The sequence below is a fragment of the Acomys russatus genome, chromosome 5, assembly GCF_903995435.1.
Source record: "Acomys russatus chromosome 5, mAcoRus1.1, whole genome shotgun sequence".
Lineage (NCBI taxonomy): Eukaryota > Metazoa > Chordata > Mammalia > Rodentia > Muridae > Acomys > Acomys russatus.
Window position 1 is genome coordinate 65,166,941 of NC_067141.1, and position 19,003 is coordinate 65,185,943.

Consider the following 19,003-nt stretch of genomic DNA (forward strand, 5'->3'; position numbering starts at 1 on the left):
ATGCCCGAGTCTGCTGCCCAGGGTGTGCTTTGGAAGAGGGTAGTCTTATATGGCGAGTATATTCCAAACTCTATGTTTTACCTGGAAAAGTTGGCCCAGTCATCTTATACTCCAGAAAATTTGGTAATTTGTGCTTATTGTAAGAAAACAACACAGAAGGCCCAGTGCACACCTTTAATCCTAGCACTCAGGAGGCAGAGACAGGCAGATCGATGTGTGTTTGAGGCCAGCCTGGTCTACAAAGTCCAGGACATCCAAGGCTATACAGAGAAACCCTGTCTCAAAAAAACCAAAACAAAACAGAAAAGAAAACAACACAGAGATGTCTTAAAGAAGTGTCTCTCTTCTGTCTTAGTGCTGAAATTTCTTCTTTAGGTAAATAGTATTAATAACATGGCTTGAATTGTTCTTTTTGTGTATGTGTGTGTGTCGTGATTTTTTTTTATTTAGTTGTTTTTTTCAGATTATATCTCAATTGTTATCCCAACCCTTCTATCCTCCCTCTCTCCCTCCCACTTTCACCCTATTCCTCTCCCCTATGCCTGTGACTGAGGGGGACCTCCTCCCCCATTATATGGTCATAGCCTATCAAGTCTCGTCTTGGTAGCTTGTCCTTTCTCTGATGCCACCAGGCCTCCCCGCCAAGGGTAGTGGTTCTTAATGGTTTGCTTGAAGCATATGAATGTCAACACACCCTCCCCACATGCACACACCCATCTTTTTAAAAATTACTTATTTATTTTTATGTTATGTACATTGATGTTTTGGCTGCATGTATGTCTGTGTGAGAGTATCAGATCCCCTGGAACAGGAGTTACAGATAGTTCAAGCTGCCATGTGGGTTCTGGGAATTGAACCTGGGTCCTCTGGAGGAGCAGTCAGTACTCTTAACTACTGAACCATCTCTGCAGCCCACACACACTCATCTTAAAACAGGTCTTTCTATGTAGCTTGGAACGTACAGTCCTTCTGCCTCAGCTTCTCAAGTATCAGATATAGGTAGTATTATCTTCCTTAAGAGAGAAAGAGAGATGGGGAGGGGAGAGAGGGGGGGTGGGGAGAGATTGAGATTCATGTATACATTTTATTTATGAGTACAATGTTCATGCAGTACCCACAGAGGCCAGAAGAGGGTGTTAGATTCCCTTGAAACTGTAGTTACAGGCATTTATGAAAACAGCCTGATCTAGGTGCTGGGAAGTGAACCTGAGATCTCTGGAAGAGCAGAGTACCTTTTTTTTTTTTTTTTTAAGTTTTTCGAGACAGGGTTTCTCAGTGTAGCCTTGGCTGTCCTGGACTCACTTTGTACACCAGGCTGGCCTCGAACTCACAGCAATCCACCTGCCTCTGCCTCCTGAATGCTGGGAGAGCAGAGTACTCTTAACGAATGAGCCAGCCATCTCTCCAACCTGGTTATCCTGTTTATTTGTTTATTTGATGTACACATATATAGCTGATTTATTCTTTTCATTGTAGTAAAACACATGCACAATTTTCCCTTTCACCTTAAAAAAAGAAAAAGATGTATTTATTTATCACATATACGCAGTGTTTTACCTGTATATACACCAAAAGAGAGTACCAGATCTCATTATAGGTGGTTGTGAGCCACCACATGGGTGCTGGGAATTGAACTCAGGACCTTCGGAAGAGCAGCCAGTGCTCTTAACTGCTGAGCATCTCTCCAGCCCCTTACTTCTTCTTCTTTTTTTTTTTTAAGACTGACTCTCATGTAGTTCAAGCTGACTTCAGATTCATTGTAGAGAGAGGATGGCTGAACTTTAGGTCTTCCTGACTTCACCTGCCCATCCTGGGATGATAAGCATACTACCACATCCAGTTTTATGAAGAATGAGCATCAAAACAGTGGCTTCATGCCTTCTAAGCAAGCAATCTACATCCTAGCCCCCTTTAATCAAATTTAAGTAAATAATTCAATATTTTTAATTATGTCTGTAGCATTATGCAACTATTTCTATGAACTATTTTTCAAACTTCTTCATGCCCCAAACAGAAATTTTAATTATGAAATAACAACTCCCCATTTCTCCTTCTCATTCGTCCCTAATGTAATGGTTTAATAGTGTCTTTTATTTAATATTTACATTATTTACTTTTTGAAGCCATTATAAATACGCTGAAATAAACATTCTTGTTCTTATGGTCTTACTAATTTTATTTCCGTGTGATGTATTTCTGAAGTTGGAATTTCTGATGTAAAGTCTGTGTATATCACATTTTTTAAAATTTCCCACACAATATTTATTATTTTTTCACTTATTAATCATTCATATTACATCTCAATAGTTATCCCATTTCTTGTATCCTCCCATTCCTCCCTCCCTCCAGCTTTCCCCCTACTCCCCTCCCCTATGACTGTGACTGAGGGGGACCTCCTCCCCCTGTATATGCTCTTAGGGTATCAAATCTCTTCTTGGTAGTATATCACATTTTTATAAGTGCTACATTGTATATATTGCTTCTCCAGTAGGTTGGAGCATTTAAGTTCCTACCAGCAGTGTTTTGAGAGTTTCCATTTCTCCTTGCTGTCTTCAGCTCTGAATATTACCAGTTTTCCTTCTTGTCTACCTGTCATGTTGGTGGGCAAAATCTGTCTGTTGTTTTTATAGCCTTGAGGTTGAACCTTCAAAATTCCTTTGTCTCTCTTTTGGGTTTGTTTTAACAGTTGGAAAAAGCTCTTTGTATAATAGGGATAGCTACTATAGATATAACTAATAGGTTAGGTAGCCAGAACTATAGATAAATGTAGTTAGATATGACTAATATCTATCATATAAAGTTATTATAAAAACTAATATTTATTGTATTATAAATTCTAGACTTATTATTTCATTCAATCTAAAGTAGATCTCTGATTCTTTTTTTCAATAGTAGGGCTTGAACCCAGGACCTCGCACTTGCTAGGCAAGGACTCCACCACTGAATTATGTCCCCCTCAGTCAGCTTATGTAAGATGTGCATTTGGGTTCCTTTTATTAATTGCTACTCAGATCTTATATTCTTTTCCCCCTATTACAAACCCTGGTGAAAAGGTGAGGAGCAAAGAAAACAGGCAGCTGCTTTTGTTCCACAGTGGAGAGACAGGGAAAGATAAGGCTCAGGTTCTAGCTGGCCCAGTGCAAAAGAATGACCTTTAAGTTCAGGACAAGAAAGTCTTTAGCTGTTCTAGAAAATTGGACTTCCTCAGCTACTGCATTCAGGATTCTGAAGAGGAGTTGGAATCTTGGGTGTCAGCCAGGTTCTGCGTAGGTAAGGTCTCAACCTCTCTAGGCACACTAGACTCAGCTTTATACTGTCCCTAAAAGAAAGCAGGCCCAGTCCCTGCCATCCTTGACCTGAGCACCACCTGCAGGCCATGTCTCTTCACGGCCTCTAGCAGCTGCCCTAATGCCTCTTTCCCTTTGATCTCTCCTCCTTCCTCTGTCCCCTTCTTGAACTTGGCAAAGTGTCTGGTCACTGGAGAGCTCAGGCCAGCTGGTCAGTGGAGTTTCCTGTGGTGGGAAAGGGGAACGTTGGAGGTGATGATTGCTGTAGGCACGAGGAAAGGGGCAGGAAGGAGTGAACAAGAGCCAGAGAGCAAAAGCACTGAGGCTGGCACTTCTCTCTGAAGGTGGCTTCCCACATGACAAGGAGTATGTTCTAAAGGAGTGTCCTTCAGAACACAAGGTCTAACAAGTGAGCTCAAGCAAGGAATCCTCTGTTTCTGTGACCTCCTAGCAGAAACTACGCGCTGCAGTCTGGATCCTGCAGCCCCAAGGCTTCTGAGGTTATTTTCTGTCCTACTCCAAGGATTGGCCTTTATTTGGTCCCATGTACCTACCAGGCCAAGATTTGTACCACTGACTGTCCAGCTTGCTAGCAGGCTCCTCCTGTGATTCTAAGGACCTGTTACATTACCTGCCTGTGGAAAATGGACTTTGCTACTTTGTTCAAGCTGAAGGAATGAGAATACAAAAAGATCAAAATAATTTAAATCACTGGAAGAGGGGAAGAAACAGACTCCCGGGAGCTTTGGGATGTGAGCAAAGCTGCTATTCGCTGAACTTGGACATGCTATTCAATACTGAGAAAGACCTGGCTTTCCTGTGGCCCTGAGGCCTAAATAAGGACTTTGAGAGGGTTTAGGCAAGGGCCACAAAGAGTGGGATTTTCTTTGCTGATTGAGAGACAGGAGGAGGGGCTGGCTCACTACATTGTGCTCTGAGCCCTCAAACCGCCATCCCTTCGCATGTCTCTAGAGTAGCCAGCCACTCAGTACTTAGAAGAGGGATGCTGCAAGTAGGACAGAGTATTAGACACGGCAGAGGCTAGCCAACAAAGACAGCAGAGAAAAAGGAAACGAAAGGTACTCGCACTTAGTGATGGTCCTCTGGCTCATTGTTGCAAGAGAAATGCTCAGAATTCTGGCGATTCCCCAAGCGTTAGACTCAGGAACTCCATTAATTTCAGCTAAGCAAAAAAAGGGAAAATTGCTGGGTGTGGTGGCACAACCTTTAAAGCCCAGCGCGCTAGAAGCAGCAACAGGGGATTTGTGAGTTTAAGGCTAGCCTGGTCTTGTGAGTTCCAGGTAAGCCAGGGCTACATAGTAAGACCTTGTCTCAAAAATTCAGAAGCGTGTGTAGGCCGGGCGTGGTGGCACACGCCTTTAATCCCAGGATTTGGTAGGCAGAGGCAGGCGGATTGCTGTGAGTTCAGAGGCCAGCCTGGTATACAAAGTGAGTCCAATATACACACAGGCTACACAGAAAAACCCTGTCTCAATAAACCAAAAAAAAAAAAAAAAAAGAAGAAGAAGACCTGAATTTAAAGGACCTTAGCTCTGCTGTAGTGTGGTACCCACACAGAAGTTTTGGTAGCACTAAGCATCTGTGTCCCCTTGTTCTCTTAATTCAGCTGTACCAGAGTACACAATCTAGAGACAACCACAGAGAAGTCATGTTAAAAGATGAAAAGAGAAAAGTTGTAACCTTGGCATTCAAAGCTCTGCTTTCTGCTCTTATTTCTAGACCCTTCCACTACAAAATGAGTAGCTAACCACTAATGGTTCCCCAAGTGTGTCCCTGGACCAGCAGTACTAACTTTACCTGAGATCTTAAAAAGGCAGGTTCTCAGGGCCCCTGCATATCTGCAAAATCAGAGCTTCCAGGGGCTCAGTTGGTAAAGTACTTGCCACACAATCATGAGGATCTTGAGTTTGGAGCGTCAGCACCCACTTAAAAAGCTGAACACTGTAATTCCAGCTCTGGAGAGGTGGAGACAGGAAGACCCCTGAGTTTAGCTGAATCACTGAGCTCTACATTCAGGGAGAAGCCCTGTCTCAAAAAAATAAATAAAGTGCAGAGTAATTGAGGAAAGCACCCGATTCCAACCCCTGACCTACACACACACACACACACACACACACACCCTACACAAAAAGAAGCTTCTAGAAGTGAGCCAGGCTGTGTGTATACTTAGCAAACACTACAGGTAATTTTGAGACAATTCAGTGGAGTTATGCACAGGGGCTTGTTAAAGTCGATTATGGGTTAAAAAAAAATTGAGACATGGTTTGTTTTTTGTGTGTAGCCCTGACTGTCCTGTAGACCAGGCTGGCCTCAAACTCAGAGATCCACCTGCCTGTCTCCCCAGTGCTGAGATTAAAGGCGTGGGCCACCATGGGTAAAATTTTGAGGTAGCTCAAAAAAATCAGTAGGTTAGGGGACTGGTGAGAAAGCTAGTCTTATCCAAGCAATTTATAGACAGGCATCTTCCCTTTCCCTGTCTTCTTGACACGATTTAACTGTCCCTTTTGTTGGAGCAGATCCAGGTCATGAGGGCACAGCAGAGGGCATGGAGAACATGGCAGATGCCGTTACTCATGCCCGTTTTGTGGGCACAGATCCTGCCAGTGATGAAGTTGTCCTGATGAAAATCCTTCAGGTAAGTGGGAGGGAAAAACAGTTAGGCTAATGGCCAAGTGCGGGTGCTGCTGGCTCTACTTACGGAGTCTCCCAGCAACACCAGACAGACTTTACTTTGACTCCACTGAGGCTTAGGAACTGACTCTGTTTCCAAACAAGGCACTCAGGTACCCAGAGGAAAGCTTTTTCTAAGGAAAATCATTAAGAGCTTTAACTGAATTGGTATCAAATACCAGAAGCCTTAATACACTTGTATCTCTGGTAGAATGTATCTGTGTCATCCATCTGTTAGGGCAGGACCCTGCTAAGCAAAGAAAGGACTCTAAAGTCAGGCACATGGGTGGCTCTGTTTTTTTGTTTGTTTGTTTGTTTGTTTTTTGGAGTTTTTGGTGGTGGTGTTCAAAACAAGGTTTCTCTGTGTAGTCCTGGAACTCACTCTGTAGACCAGGCTGGCCTCCAACTGAGATCCATCTTCCTTTGCCACCCAAGTGTTGAGAGTAAAGGTGTATGCTACCACTGCCTAGCTCTTTTTTCTTTTCTTTTCTTTTCTTTTTTTTAAGGTTTTTCAAGACAGGGTTTTTCTGTGTAGCCTTGGCTGTCCTGGACTCGCTTTGTAGACCAGGCTGGCTTTGAACTCATAATGATCTGCCTGTCTCTGCCTCCCAAGTGCTGGGATTAAAGGTGTGTACCACCACACCCGGCTTCTATTTTGTTTTTTAAAACAGGGTTTCTCCATGTAGCCCTGACTGTCCTGGAACTTGTTCTGTAGATCAGACTATTCTTGAACTCAGAGATCTGCCTGCCTTTGTCTCCAAGAGTGCTAGGATTAAAGGCCTGCACAACTACACTTGATTTAATATATAATTAATGTATATAATATATATAAATATATATTTTTTTGTCCTGATGGCTCTGGCTGAATTCCTGATTACCCAGAAATAACTGACTGACTGAGGGATGACTCCCAGTTGCCCAAAGGAGGTGGGGTGTACAAACCCTGTCTGGTTCTCCCATTCATCAGATTGGGTACCCCTTAAACAGAATCCAGAATCAACAGGAAGCTAGCTTTAAAACGCTTGCTGTTTTTCTCTGAGTGTATGGTTCACCTCGAAGTCTGTACAGTGGAATGCCTCTCCTAGGATCTTGGGTCAGCTGGGTCAGCTATCTCAAGGTGTGTGCCACTGGCAGCTCCCCTCTCCAGTCTCTGGAGTGAAGACAGAATTTGGGGTAGAGTTATCTTGCTAATATGTTAATCCTGAATTTCCCCTGGAAAAACCAACTCCACTATTCTGAGCCAAATGTAAAGCAAGCATATATTAAATATTAAATACTGACCACCAAGACATGGACCTTGACCAGGACCACCTCCCTGGAATTTTCCAGCTGAAATGGCCTTAATTTTTTTTTAAATTAAAATAAATTTTTGTTTTTGTTTTGATGGGGACATGGTCTCATATAACTAAGAAAGACCTTGAATTCTTATTCTTCTTGTTCTGATCTCTGTACTCAGCTTTGATGTCAGCATTCTTGCTAACTTAAAAAATAAAAAGAAACCCTGAAATCAGGGATGGTCATGAAGTTCTTAGGAGACTGAAGCAGGGAGATCACAAGTCCCAGCTCAACCTGGACCAAATAGCATGATCTCATCTCAAAACAAAAGCAAAGCCGGGGAGTGGTGGTGCATGCTTGTGACCTGAGAACTCGGGAGGCAGAGGCAGGAGCAGTTCTGTGAGTTCAAGGCCAGCCTGGTGGTCTACAAGTGAGTCAAGGACAGCCTAGGCTACACAGAGAAACCCTGTCTCGAAAAACAAACAAACGCAAAAGCAAGAGAAAAAAAAAGCCCAAACAGGTAAAGTGGTAAGGAGAGCCACACCCTAGTAGAGCACTTGCCTAGCATATGTGAGTTAGCAAATAAATTGAAAGAATTGAGGATATAGCTCAGTTAATAAACTGTGTGCCTTGTGAACATGAAGGCGTGTGTTAGAGCCCCAACACTCATGTACAAAGCCAGGCATGGTGACGAGTATACTTGAAGTCCAAGAGAAGCAAAGACAAGAGGATCCTGGGAGCTTGCTACTCAGCCAGTCTGGCCTAATTGGTGAGCTTCAGGTCAGTGAAAGACCCAGCCTTAAAAGAAGTTGGTCCACATATCTGAGCTTGCTACCCATGTTATTCTCTGGCCTCCACATGGCCACCCCCACATACACACACACATGAACATGCACATGACACAAGCACTGATGATGGTGGTGGTGAGATGGTAAATTTACCTGCTAGGTGTATTTTCTACCTTCAGGTGAGCTTTACTCAGCCTGCTTTTGTTCATCACAATGTTTTCTCTTCCTTGTAGGTTCTCCGAACTCTGTTGCTAACCCCAGTGGGTACCCACTTAACAAATGAATCTGTATGTGAGATTATGCAGTCTTGCTTCCGGATTTGCTTTGAAATGAGGCTCAGTGGTAGGTGCTTGAATACCAGCTCTTTCACCTAACTGGGGCCAGTACCTGACTATGTATACAGGATGCTGTCTCTGATGCCCAGAGACACCGATCTCCCCATCTTCTACCTTGGGTAACCTCAGGGTTTTGTTATGAAGTGAGAGCAGTAGAGTTCTCAACCTATTACCCGTGGGCAGGAGTTGGGATGAATCTTAGACTTTTCCAGAACCATGTCTTCTCCCTTAGGGTTTCTGGGATTGATAGCAATTGATGACCCAAGAAAACTCATCTAGTGTGTCTATCCTCCTTTTCCTGACTCCATAGTACCACCTAGTGGTCTGGTAAAGTTATAGCTACCAGGCTGAGCTGGAGCTGGTTTTAATAAGTTTGGCATAATCCTTGGTAAACACAGTTTGGAGGGGAGTCGGCTCTGAGAAGTCTCCTGATAATAGCACAGTAAGTAATGACACCTGTGTTATTTGTTTTTGCCTGTGCAGAGTTATTGAGAAAATCCGCAGAGCACACTCTCGTAGACATGGTGCAGCTGCTCTTCACAAGGTAAACCTGCTGCTGTTTGCTTCTGCCCGGCTGCCCAGGCCTCTTGAGTCTGCCTGCTTCCACACAGCCACTTCAGGGACCTGGCCAGCCCCACAGCCACATCAGAGGCCACTGGGATTATAGATAACAGTGGTTCTCTGGGCCCAGGTTACTGAGCAAGGGAGAAGGAAGAGAGAGCTGCTGTAGCCACAGGGAGGCAGAGGGTTGTTTAATCTCTGCTTCCCAAACCTGCGTCTGTTTCTGTGCAGGTAGCATCTGGGAGAGGGAACCTAGAGAAGATGCCAAACTTAAGCAGCCTGGAGCAGGATGCTGAGCTTCCCAAGCTCAGCCTGATTTCTGCAAAGGAAGCCAAGGCTAGGGCAGCCAGCCATAGTCAAAAGCTGCTGTGTTGGTTCTTGTCTTGGCTGGCCTGGACTTCTTGATTTTACCTACTCAAGTTCTATACCCTGGCAGACTCTTCAGTCCCAGGGAAGCCATGGTTTTTTGTTTCCCTAGAAAGGACTCCATCATGTTAGAACCCGAGGAGCTTTTTTTGTCCTACGTCTGATTGTCTGTTCTATATCTCCTTTCAAAAGACACTAGAGAAGAACTGGAGAAATAACTTTTAAACCTCAAAATGGGATTTCCATTTGCTCTCAGGCTTAATGCCTTTAACTGCACATTAGACTGCCCTTGAATTCTACTACCAAGAGTTTCTTACTCCATGGGTTTGTGGCCTTTGAAACACCAGCCTGCTTTTACTACCTTCTCTTTGCTTTACTCTCTATCTCTTGGCTTTCAGCAGTGCTTTTCAAGGATGAAAAGAACTTTCATCCTCCAGGGTGTCTGGTCACCCTGCCCCAGTGACTGATTTGCCTGTACCTTACATATTCCAATTCCTATGGCTCTGCAGCTCTAAAAGGGATGAGACGACCTTTTCTCTAAGTAGCTTTTCGTAACACTAAACTGAGAGACGGATTCTGTGGCCAATGCACCACTGCTGTAACTGGTATAGAGAAGAATGTGTTCATTATCCCCGGTGACAGTCATGCCGTTCTCTACCTTACAGGTTACCTCAGTTCAAAGAAGAGCCCAAGAGCTATGTGGGAACAACCATGAAGAAGGTGGGGCCTGAAAGTTCACCGGCTGTCCCTTGTCCAAACCTCCTCAACTTCTAAACTTCGGTGCTATGGAATACTATGGTTTAGTAGCAAAGACATGCTTTTGCCTAGATGGGTCTACTTCTAATCTACAAATAGCTGTCACTCCTGTAGTCAGAACTGTGCCTCCCTCTCCTTCCTCCACCTTTCTTCTGTGACCTACCTGTCTTTGCTGACCTACAACATATGCTGGTGAGCCAGGCCTTAAGGAAACTGGCCATCCCATTTGGCTCAGTCTTACCAGCAAGCAAGAGTCCTGCCCCAGATCCTCCCCTAATGCTGAATACTGGGCTTGTGTTTGCTTTAGTCTCTATTGATGAGATCAAATCAAGCTGTGCTCCGATCAGAGGTTCTCAGGCTGCTAGCAAGAGAATAGTGATCAGGATGGCCTCTTTCTCTCTTGAGCTGAAACTCTCGACTTCTCAGCCCTCTGGTGAAGTTCTGCTCATGGAAGTCACCCTTGGCTATTCGGTGCATGCACCTGCCCTGCCCCGTTCCCTCCCATTCAGCCCCATTCCTGCCCTATTGGCGCGTGTCTGAGTTTATTTCTCTCTGTTTAAATCGTGCGTTTGCCTGTCTTTCACAGATTTCTCCATGTCTCCTCAACAAACTGGAGCTAAATAGTGGGGAGCAGACCAAAGCCCTGAACCAGTTAGAGAGGGTTCTACTGTTTAAGAACCTCAAGGTCTCTCTCCCTCTCCCTCTCCTTTCCCCCTTTTTATTTATTTATTTGGGTTTTTTTGTTTTTTGTTTTTGTTTTTGTTTTTTATGTAACACTGGGTCCCATTTCTGTTGTTCAAAGCACAACTTACCCACTTGAGTAACACAGCTTGGCTTTTGAAGAGTTGCATGCATTTGTAGCTTTGCAGTGCTGGGAATTCTGGGATTTCTGCTTGCTTGGAGGCCAAATTAAGTCTTGAACACTGCATAATAAGCCTAGAGAGCCTGAGTCCTGCTGTCATCTTGTAGGGAGGGTTAAGACCCACCATTTCAGCCAGGCGGTGGTGGTGCAGGCCTTGAATCCCAGCACTTGGGAGGCAGAGAAGGCAGATTGCTGAGTTTAAGGCCAGCCTGGTCTACAAAGCGAGTCCAGGACAGCCAGGGCTACACAGAGAAACCCTGTCTCGAAAAACCAAAAGACCCACCACTTCTAGGGAAACTACAGAAACCTCAAGCAAGAGCCTTCCTGCTCCCCTCCCCTGTCTCAGAGTTGGTGGAGAGAGCTTGAGCACAGTCCCTGAGTAGCTCTGGGCGCCTGGCTTGTTGGTGGGAAGGAGGCTCACTCTGTGAGGGTCTTCTACATTTTGGATACAGGAAAGGGATCATTGCAAGGGTCAGATCTCTAGATTGATAGAAATGAATTAGGGACCGGGACAGCCCAGGACACTGGAAATTGTCTACAGTCTGTAAAAAATACCTTCTGTCCTTTAAAATTCAAGGTGTAGGTGAGTTTAGGGGAAGGGTATAAGCTAAAGGTTACCTGAGGGATGTTTAGGTTTTCCATCATCAGAGTGTGAGTGCCAGCCAGAGGTGTGCATTCCTGCCACTGAAGAGAAACTAAGTCTGCGTGAATGTTCCCTGGCTAGGGGTGTGTCTCTATCCTGTTTGATTGCATTGTCTCCAGTTGTGTGCTTGCATAGTTACCAGTTTCAGCTCTCTTTGGTAACTGGCCCGCATGTTGCTATGATTGTTAGCCTAAGACCTGTGCTATTTTTATAAAGCTGCTGTTGTCTTTTGAAATATAGAATCGTATAGATGAGGTGGTTTAGGGTTCTGTGGACACCTGCCACCTACCATGCACCTTAGAGCCTTAGGACAGGGAACATAGCAACAGTGAGACCTTGTGAAAACTGCCAGCCTTCAGGCTCCTGGACCAGTCAGAAGGCCAGGAGCACTCACTGAAGCAACCTGGTTGGAGCTAGCGTTGCAGAATGTAGTAGAAGAGAGGAAATGCCGATTGCTGTATGTTTGACTGTATGGAAAGGATGTCCGTTACTGCCTGTCATTCTTAGTAGAGGTGGGCTTAATACAGTGGAGCCTCCTGGGAAGGAGAGCTGTCTCATAAGCCGTTAGTTTTTGGACTTTTCGGACCTTAGTGACTAATGACCAGTAAAGCCAGATGGTCCTTGTTTTCTCTCATTGATCCTTTGGGTTTTTTGCCCTTTTTGGCTTATTCTTCTCCCAGATCAGTTTTTATACCATGAGCGGGACCTACCTGAACTCCAAGGTTACTTCCTAACAAGAGCATCCTTCTGGTTCCTGTTTGGTCACAGAAGCTCGGTTTTAGGCTTATGGCTGCAGGTGTTTTAGAGATGGAGGAACAAGAGTATGAACCCAATGAGAAGCTGGTGCTGTGTTAAGAACTGAGAGAAACTGTTTGGTTCCTCCTTCATTAGGGGGAGGTTTGGGGAAGGAAGGAAGGATTACCTTAGCAGGTGACCAGAGGCTATCAAAGCTTTCAGAGTGAGGGAGCTTGAAGAAAGAACTTGATCTCCAAATACCAGAAGAAATTGAATAGATCTTTAGAATTGCATCTAGGGGTACAGCTCTGTTGCAGGAGTCCTTGCCTAGCACATACAAAGCCTCAACACCATGTAAGTGGAGTGTGGGGACACATGCCTGCAATCCCAGGACTTGGGAGGTAGAAGCAGAACATAAAAGCTCAAGGTCATTTAACATAGTTAAATGAAATTTTAAAAAAATGTATCTAGGAAGAACAACTGTAAGAAGAACAAGAGATTTTATTACTGTATCAAAATTGGGAATAGCAGCATACCATGGCCCTCTGTTCTTCACAAAGAAATTGGACTGCCACTCTTTTCTCTAAAAAATTAACTTGTGACCATCCATTTTAATGCAAAAATTCCAGGAAAAGAGTTGTCCTTACAGCCTTAAGACCCAGCCCATGCCTTAGTGAGAAAGTTTTGAAGCTAGACAGGAAGGGTCGGGTATTCATAGCTGGGCAAGCACTAGAACTAGCAGCTGCCCTGCAGTGTGACTGTGGAGGAAAGTCAGCCCACAGGTCTGTGGCTGAGTTCGGGCAAAGCCTGCCCTTAGCGTTTCAGTTAGAGGCTTATGCATCATGAACAGCACTGGGGACCCAAGAAGCAGAGTGAGAAGTGTGACAGCTGGCTATATCAATGACTAGTCCAAAAGCAGACTGTTACCTGCCATGTGTAGACCACCTTGCCACTCCAAAAAGCCACAAATGTAGAGGCCTAGCTATCTAATCTAATGCTTTGGACTATTTAATGCCGATGTGAGGAATAGCTGTTTGCTAGAGCCCAGAGGACTCAGTGATGGGCTGTCTCTAGGAATAAGCACTCATTGTGTCTGGATACTAATGATATATGGTCTTTCCAGCTGAAAATGAGAGCAGGAGGCATGAGTGACTCATCCAAATGGAAAAAACAGAAAAGATCCCCTCGGCCTCCACGTCATACAACCAAAGTGATACCAGGCTCAGAGCAGCCCAGCCCAAATGGAGCCACCTTAGCCTCTAACTTGACTGGTGAGTGCCCTGGTTGCTTCTCATTAAAACACATAGAGAAAATCCTTTCATTTTCAGGGATTTGAAGTGGAAAGTCAGTCAACTGAGGGGCTTTGGTCTTTCTGCAGAGAACAGAAAGGGAAACTCCAAATCAAATCAAACTCTGACCACTTAGTGACCCTACACTAAATGACTTCAGTTTGCTCCCTTTTCACAGAGATTCTCACTACTCTAGAGGCATTTATAGATAAGCATCCAGAGCCAGGCATAGTGGGGCACGCTTTTAATCCCAGCACTTGGGAGGCAGAGGCAGGTAGATCTCTGTGAGTTCGAGGCCAGCCTGGTCATCAAAGCGAGTCCAGAACAGCCAAGGCTACACAGAGAGACCCTGTCTTGAAAAACCAAGATAGAGAGGGTGTGGTGGTGCACGCCTTTAATCCCAGCACTCAGGAGGCAGAGGCAGGTGGAGCACTGTGAGTTTGAGGCCAACCTGGTCTACAAAGTGAGTCCAGGACAGCCAAGATAACATAGAGAACCCTAGTCTTGAAAAACCAAAAAAATTAAATTAAATTAAATTTAAAAAGTAAAAAACCAAGAGGATGCTTTATTCACAGGGCCTCTCTTCACCTTAAAGTTTCATTCTTTCTTTGTCAGGTGGCATGCCTTTCATTGATGTGCCCACATCCATCTCCTCGGCAAGTTCAGAAGCTGCCTCAGCAGTGGTCAGTCCCTGTACAGATAGCGGCCTGGAATTATCCTCCCAGACCACCTCCAAGGAGGACCTCACTGACCTGGAGCAAGCTGGCTCCCCTAGGGAAATCATAGCCACAGAGCCTGGGAGCAATGAGACAGGAGTTTCTGATCATCTCGACCCTCAGGTATTTTTAAAGGCCCCTCTACAGTCTATCACTGTAGGGACTGACTTGTTCTTTTGGGCTTTCTACATAAGCCTTGGATAAGAAGGTTGGCCTGAGCATGGTGGTACACGCCTTTAATCCCAGCACTTGGGAGGCAGAGCCAAGTGGATCTCTGTGAGTTCAAGGCCAGCCTGGTCTACAGAGTACGTTCCAGGACAGCCAAGGCTACCCTGTCTTTAAAAAAAAGAAGAAGAAGAAAGAAGGTTGGGATAGGGAGTTCTTCTCTGTTTCCCAGAATTATTTTTGCTGCCTAGAAAACACATAGTATGACTTCCTGTGAAAAGGAGTTCATGAGATTTATCAATGTCAATATAGGTAGTATCTGACAAAAGGGAGGGGCATAGCTTTTACAGGAAGGTAATCATCTAACTCCCAAGATTATGAGAGCTTTTGCACCTGTAGAGATCAGTGGTGCGTCAGATCACCCTGGGCCATCTTATCTTCACTCATGTAGTTGCGCAGCTTGGAAGCCGTACACTTCAAGGGAATAAATTCTAACTTGTTTTTGTCTCATTTCTGTTCCTGTGTCTGACTGCTGCTGGTCATAGCAGGAAGGGGCACAAGTGGAAAAGGCCCAGTCGGCATCAGTGGAGTCGATCCCTGAAGTGTTAGAGGAGTGCACATCCCCTGCTGACCACTCTGACTCTGCCTCTGTCCACGACATGGACTATGTCAATCCTCGGGGCGTGCGCTTTACCCAGTCCTCCCAGAAGGAAGGTAGGTACTCTCTGGAAAGCTCTGCCCATTCATCTACCCCATCATGCCAGAAAAACTGTCTGAGCCTAGAGCACCTGTAAGAAGGTGACTAGCACCTGTGAGTCTAGTTTCTAGACAGGAAATGGAGTCAAGCCATAAAACTATTGTCATGGATGGAACTTTGCCCTAAGTCAGTCAGAGAAGGAGTAGAGAGACTGTAGGAAGAAAGAGGGAATGGTGTAAAGCGCAGGACTCTTAAAGTCCTTGATTCTGATTTCATCCATTAAGAGATGAGTAGCAGATCCTTTCCTTCAAGGAAATTAATTTCCTGAAATTGCCACATATAAGGGCTAGAAGATGGCTCAGTGGGTGAGGTTGCTTCTCCTCAAGCATGAGGACCTGAATTCAAATCTCTGGTACCATGTAGAGAGCCAGGCATGGCTGCATATGCTGTGACCCCAGCACTGGGGTTGGCAGATGTGTAAGTCTGCAGAGTGTGCTGGGACAGTTTCTAGGTCAGGGAGAGACCTGTTTATGACAATCAGACAGCAATAAGAGGAGGACATCTGACATTTCTGTTGTGACTTCCATATATACATGCTCAGGCACATATACCTGCACACCACACCACACCTGCACATGCATGCAGCACACGTGTATGCACCAGAGACACACAGAGCTTTTGCCACAGGTAACATAGATCCATGTGTTATCGAGCAGCTGGGATATGTCTCTTCCCACCTTTTCAGGTACAGCTTTGGTTCCTTATGGTCTTCCTTGCATCCGTGAGCTCTTCCGCTTCCTCATTTCCCTCACAAATCCACATGACCGCCATAACTCAGAGGTTATGATCCACATGGGACTGCATTTGCTGACTGTGGCTCTTGAGTCAGCCCCTGTAGCCCAGTGCCAGACCCTCTTGGGTCTCATCAAGGATGAGATGTGTCGACACTTATTCCAGGTAAGAATAGAATGCCCAGAGACCTTGGTGGTTTATGAGACTGAGAAGCCAGGAGAACACTGTGACTACTGATCCTAAGAAACCACCTCCCTTTCAGTTGGCCAGAAGTTACAATTAGGGTTCCAGTGACTCTCCAAGGACTTAAGGAAGCAATGGCTAAATCGGTGTGGTGGTGCATGCCTATAATCCAGCTTGGGGGAGAGAGGCAGGAAGATAAGGGATTTAAGGTCATTCTCGACTATCTAATGAGGTCAAGACCAGTCTGAACTCCATGAGACCCTCTCTCAGAAAAACAAAAACAGGCCAGCACAACAGCTTTGTGGGCAAAAGAATATACCATTAAGCCTGGCGTGCTGGGACCTAGAAGCTGCACAGAAAGGAACAACTCCCATGTGTTGTACCTTTTCATGTGTGTCCTTGCTCCCCCTCCTACTCACAAATAAATAAATGTAAAACAGAGTTTTTATTATTATTATTATTATTATTATTATTATTATTATTATTATTATTATTATTAATGCAAACAACAGGGGAAAAAAGTTCGCTCAGAACACAGGCCTTCTATGGCAGCCTCACTAGTCTGCTATCTTAGAAACCTCATGGCTTCTCACTCTCTGACCCCAGCTACTCAGCGTGGAGCGACTGAACCTGTATGCTGCTTCTCTGCGAGTGTGCTTCTTACTCTTTGAGAGCATGCGGGAGCACCTCAAGTTCCAGTTAGAGGTAAGCTTCTTGACCTTGGAAGTGAAACAAAACCAGGCAACTACATGGCATTATCAATGGGCCAGCTCAATCACTCATGTGGCAGAGATAGGTTTGTTGTTGTTTTGGTTTGGTTTTTTTCGAGACGGGTTTTTGTGTTGTCCTGGCTGTCCTGGACTCACATTGTAAACCAGACTGGCCTCGAACTCAGAGAGATCCACCTGCCTCTGCCTCCCTGAGTGCTGGGATTAAAAATGTCCACCACCACGCCAGGCTGAGATAGATTTCTAGAAATTTTTATTTATTATTCTCTCACACAATACATCCCAAACACAGCTTCCCTTTCCTCCACTCCTTTCAATATCTGCCCCCCACCTCACCTCTCCCCCAGATCTACCCTCCTCATCTCCTCACCCCTATCTCACTCAGGAAAGAGCAGGCCTCCCAGGGATACCAGCTCAACATGGGACAAAATATAATAAAAGCAGGCACAAGGCTAGGCAAGACAACTCAGTAGGAGAGAAAGGGTCCCAAAAGCAGACTGCTACTGTCAGGGTGATTCCAAAAAATACCAAGCCAACAACCATGACACCACCATGGTGGGGGGGGGGGGGCGGTTGCTGGTGTGAGATTATTTCCTGTGTTTCATGGGTGTAGTTAACCTTCTTGGGTTGGAGTTTTTCTTCTAATGCCTTTTACAGGGCTGGATTTGTAGGTAGATATTGTTTCAATTTGACTTTATCTGGACTATAATATTTTCTTCATCTATGGTGATTGAGAGTTTTTCTGGGCATAGTAGTCTGGGCTGGCATCTGTGGCCTCTTAGTGTCCGCAGGACATTTGTACAGGCCCTTCTGGCTTTGAGAGTCTCCATTGGGAAGTCAGGCATAGTTCTAATAGGGCTACCTTCATATGTTACTTTCTCTTTCCCCTTGCAGTTTTTAATATTCTTCTTTTGTTCTTTATGTTTAGTGTTTTCATCATTATGTAGTAAGGGGACTTTCCTTTCTGGACCCATCTATTTGGTGTTGTGTATGCTTCTTGTACCTTTATAGGTATCTTCTTCTTTAGGTTAGAAATATTTTCTTCTATGAATTTGTTGAAAATATTTTCTGGGCCTTTGAGCTGGGATTCTTATCCTTTCTGTATTCCTATTATTCTTAGGTTTGGTCTTTTCATAGTGTCTCAGATTTCCTGGACGGTTTATGCCAAGAGTTTTATAATTTAACATTTTTTTTACCAATGTATCTATTTTTTCTATCACCTGAGATTCTCTCTTCCATCTCTTGAATTCTGTTGGTGAAACTTGCCTCTGTAATTCCTATTTGCTTACCTAGATTTTTCACCTCTAGAATTTCTTCAGTTTGTGTTTTCTTTATTGGTTTCATTTTTATTTTCAGGTCTTGAATGATTTTATGTGTTTTTTTCAACTTTTTTTCCCTTGGGTTTCTTTAATGGATTTATTCATTTTCTCTAATTTTTTGTCTTTTCCTTGATTTCTGTAAGGGATTTACTCATTTTCTCATTAAGGATACTAACCTTCATAAAGTTGGTTTTAAGATCTTTTTCTTGTTTTCCAGCTGTGTTGAAATATTCAGGATATGCTATAATAAGTAGTATAGCTGGGCTCTGGTGGTGACATATTGCCCTGGCTGTTGCTGATTTGTTCTTACACTGGTATCTAGACATCTGAGTTTAGGGTGATTATAGATCTAGGTGCCTATTTCTGAGTTGTCTTTGTTGGATGGGTGTTTTGTTTCTTGGTTTCCTTTCAGGTTTTCTGGCCAGAGTGGTCTGTGGTTGAGCAGGGGCGGGTCCCACCATATTTGTGGGCTGGACTTCTGGCAGCAGACATGGCCTCTGGTCAAGCAGGGGACATTCTGCCCAATTTGGGGCCTGGGACACTGTGAGAGGTGGGGAATGGGGATAGGATGGGGGACATCAAGAGAGTTGATGGGCAGGGTCCAAAGGTAGGCAGCCTACCTGGACTTTTGGTGGCCAAAGTGGTCTCTGGTCAAGCAGGCCATCTCTGCCCAGGTTGGGAGCTGGGATACCACAATAGGGGGCGGGGATGGATTGGGAATAGGGCACTGAGAGAGTGGGGTGGTCTATCTCTAGAGGTAGATTTATAGCTTCCTGCAGAAGGTATTTTTAGCCTCCATATTTTGTGTCAGGGCC

The 19,003-nt window shown here is 44.7% G+C and overlaps 1 protein-coding gene across 6 annotated transcripts in view; it reads left to right on the forward strand.

Annotated features, from left to right (window-relative positions):
• The window catches only part of Gbf1 (golgi brefeldin A resistant guanine nucleotide exchange factor 1), a 134,067-nt gene that overhangs the window by 94,050 nt on the left and 21,014 nt on the right, over positions 1–19,003 (forward strand). For 2 of the 6 annotated variants that reach the window (XM_051146679.1, XM_051146681.1), the window contains exons 5-13: positions 5,825–5,943; positions 8,275–8,383; positions 8,860–8,920; positions 9,969–10,023; positions 13,423–13,570; positions 14,204–14,427; positions 15,015–15,183; positions 15,912–16,123; positions 16,748–16,846. In XM_051146679.1, the coding sequence (XP_051002636.1) occupies positions 5,825–5,943; positions 8,275–8,383; positions 8,860–8,920; positions 9,969–10,023; positions 13,423–13,570; positions 14,204–14,427; positions 15,015–15,183; positions 15,912–16,123; positions 16,748–16,846 (1,196 nt within the window). Of the gene's footprint in view, positions 1–5,824; positions 5,944–8,274; positions 8,384–8,859; positions 8,921–9,968; positions 10,024–10,050; positions 10,745–13,422; positions 13,571–14,203; positions 14,428–15,014; positions 15,184–15,911; positions 16,124–16,747; positions 16,847–19,003 lie in introns of those variants that run through there. The other 4 variants (XM_051146680.1, XM_051146682.1, XM_051146684.1 and 1 more) reach the window with 3 other exon arrangements.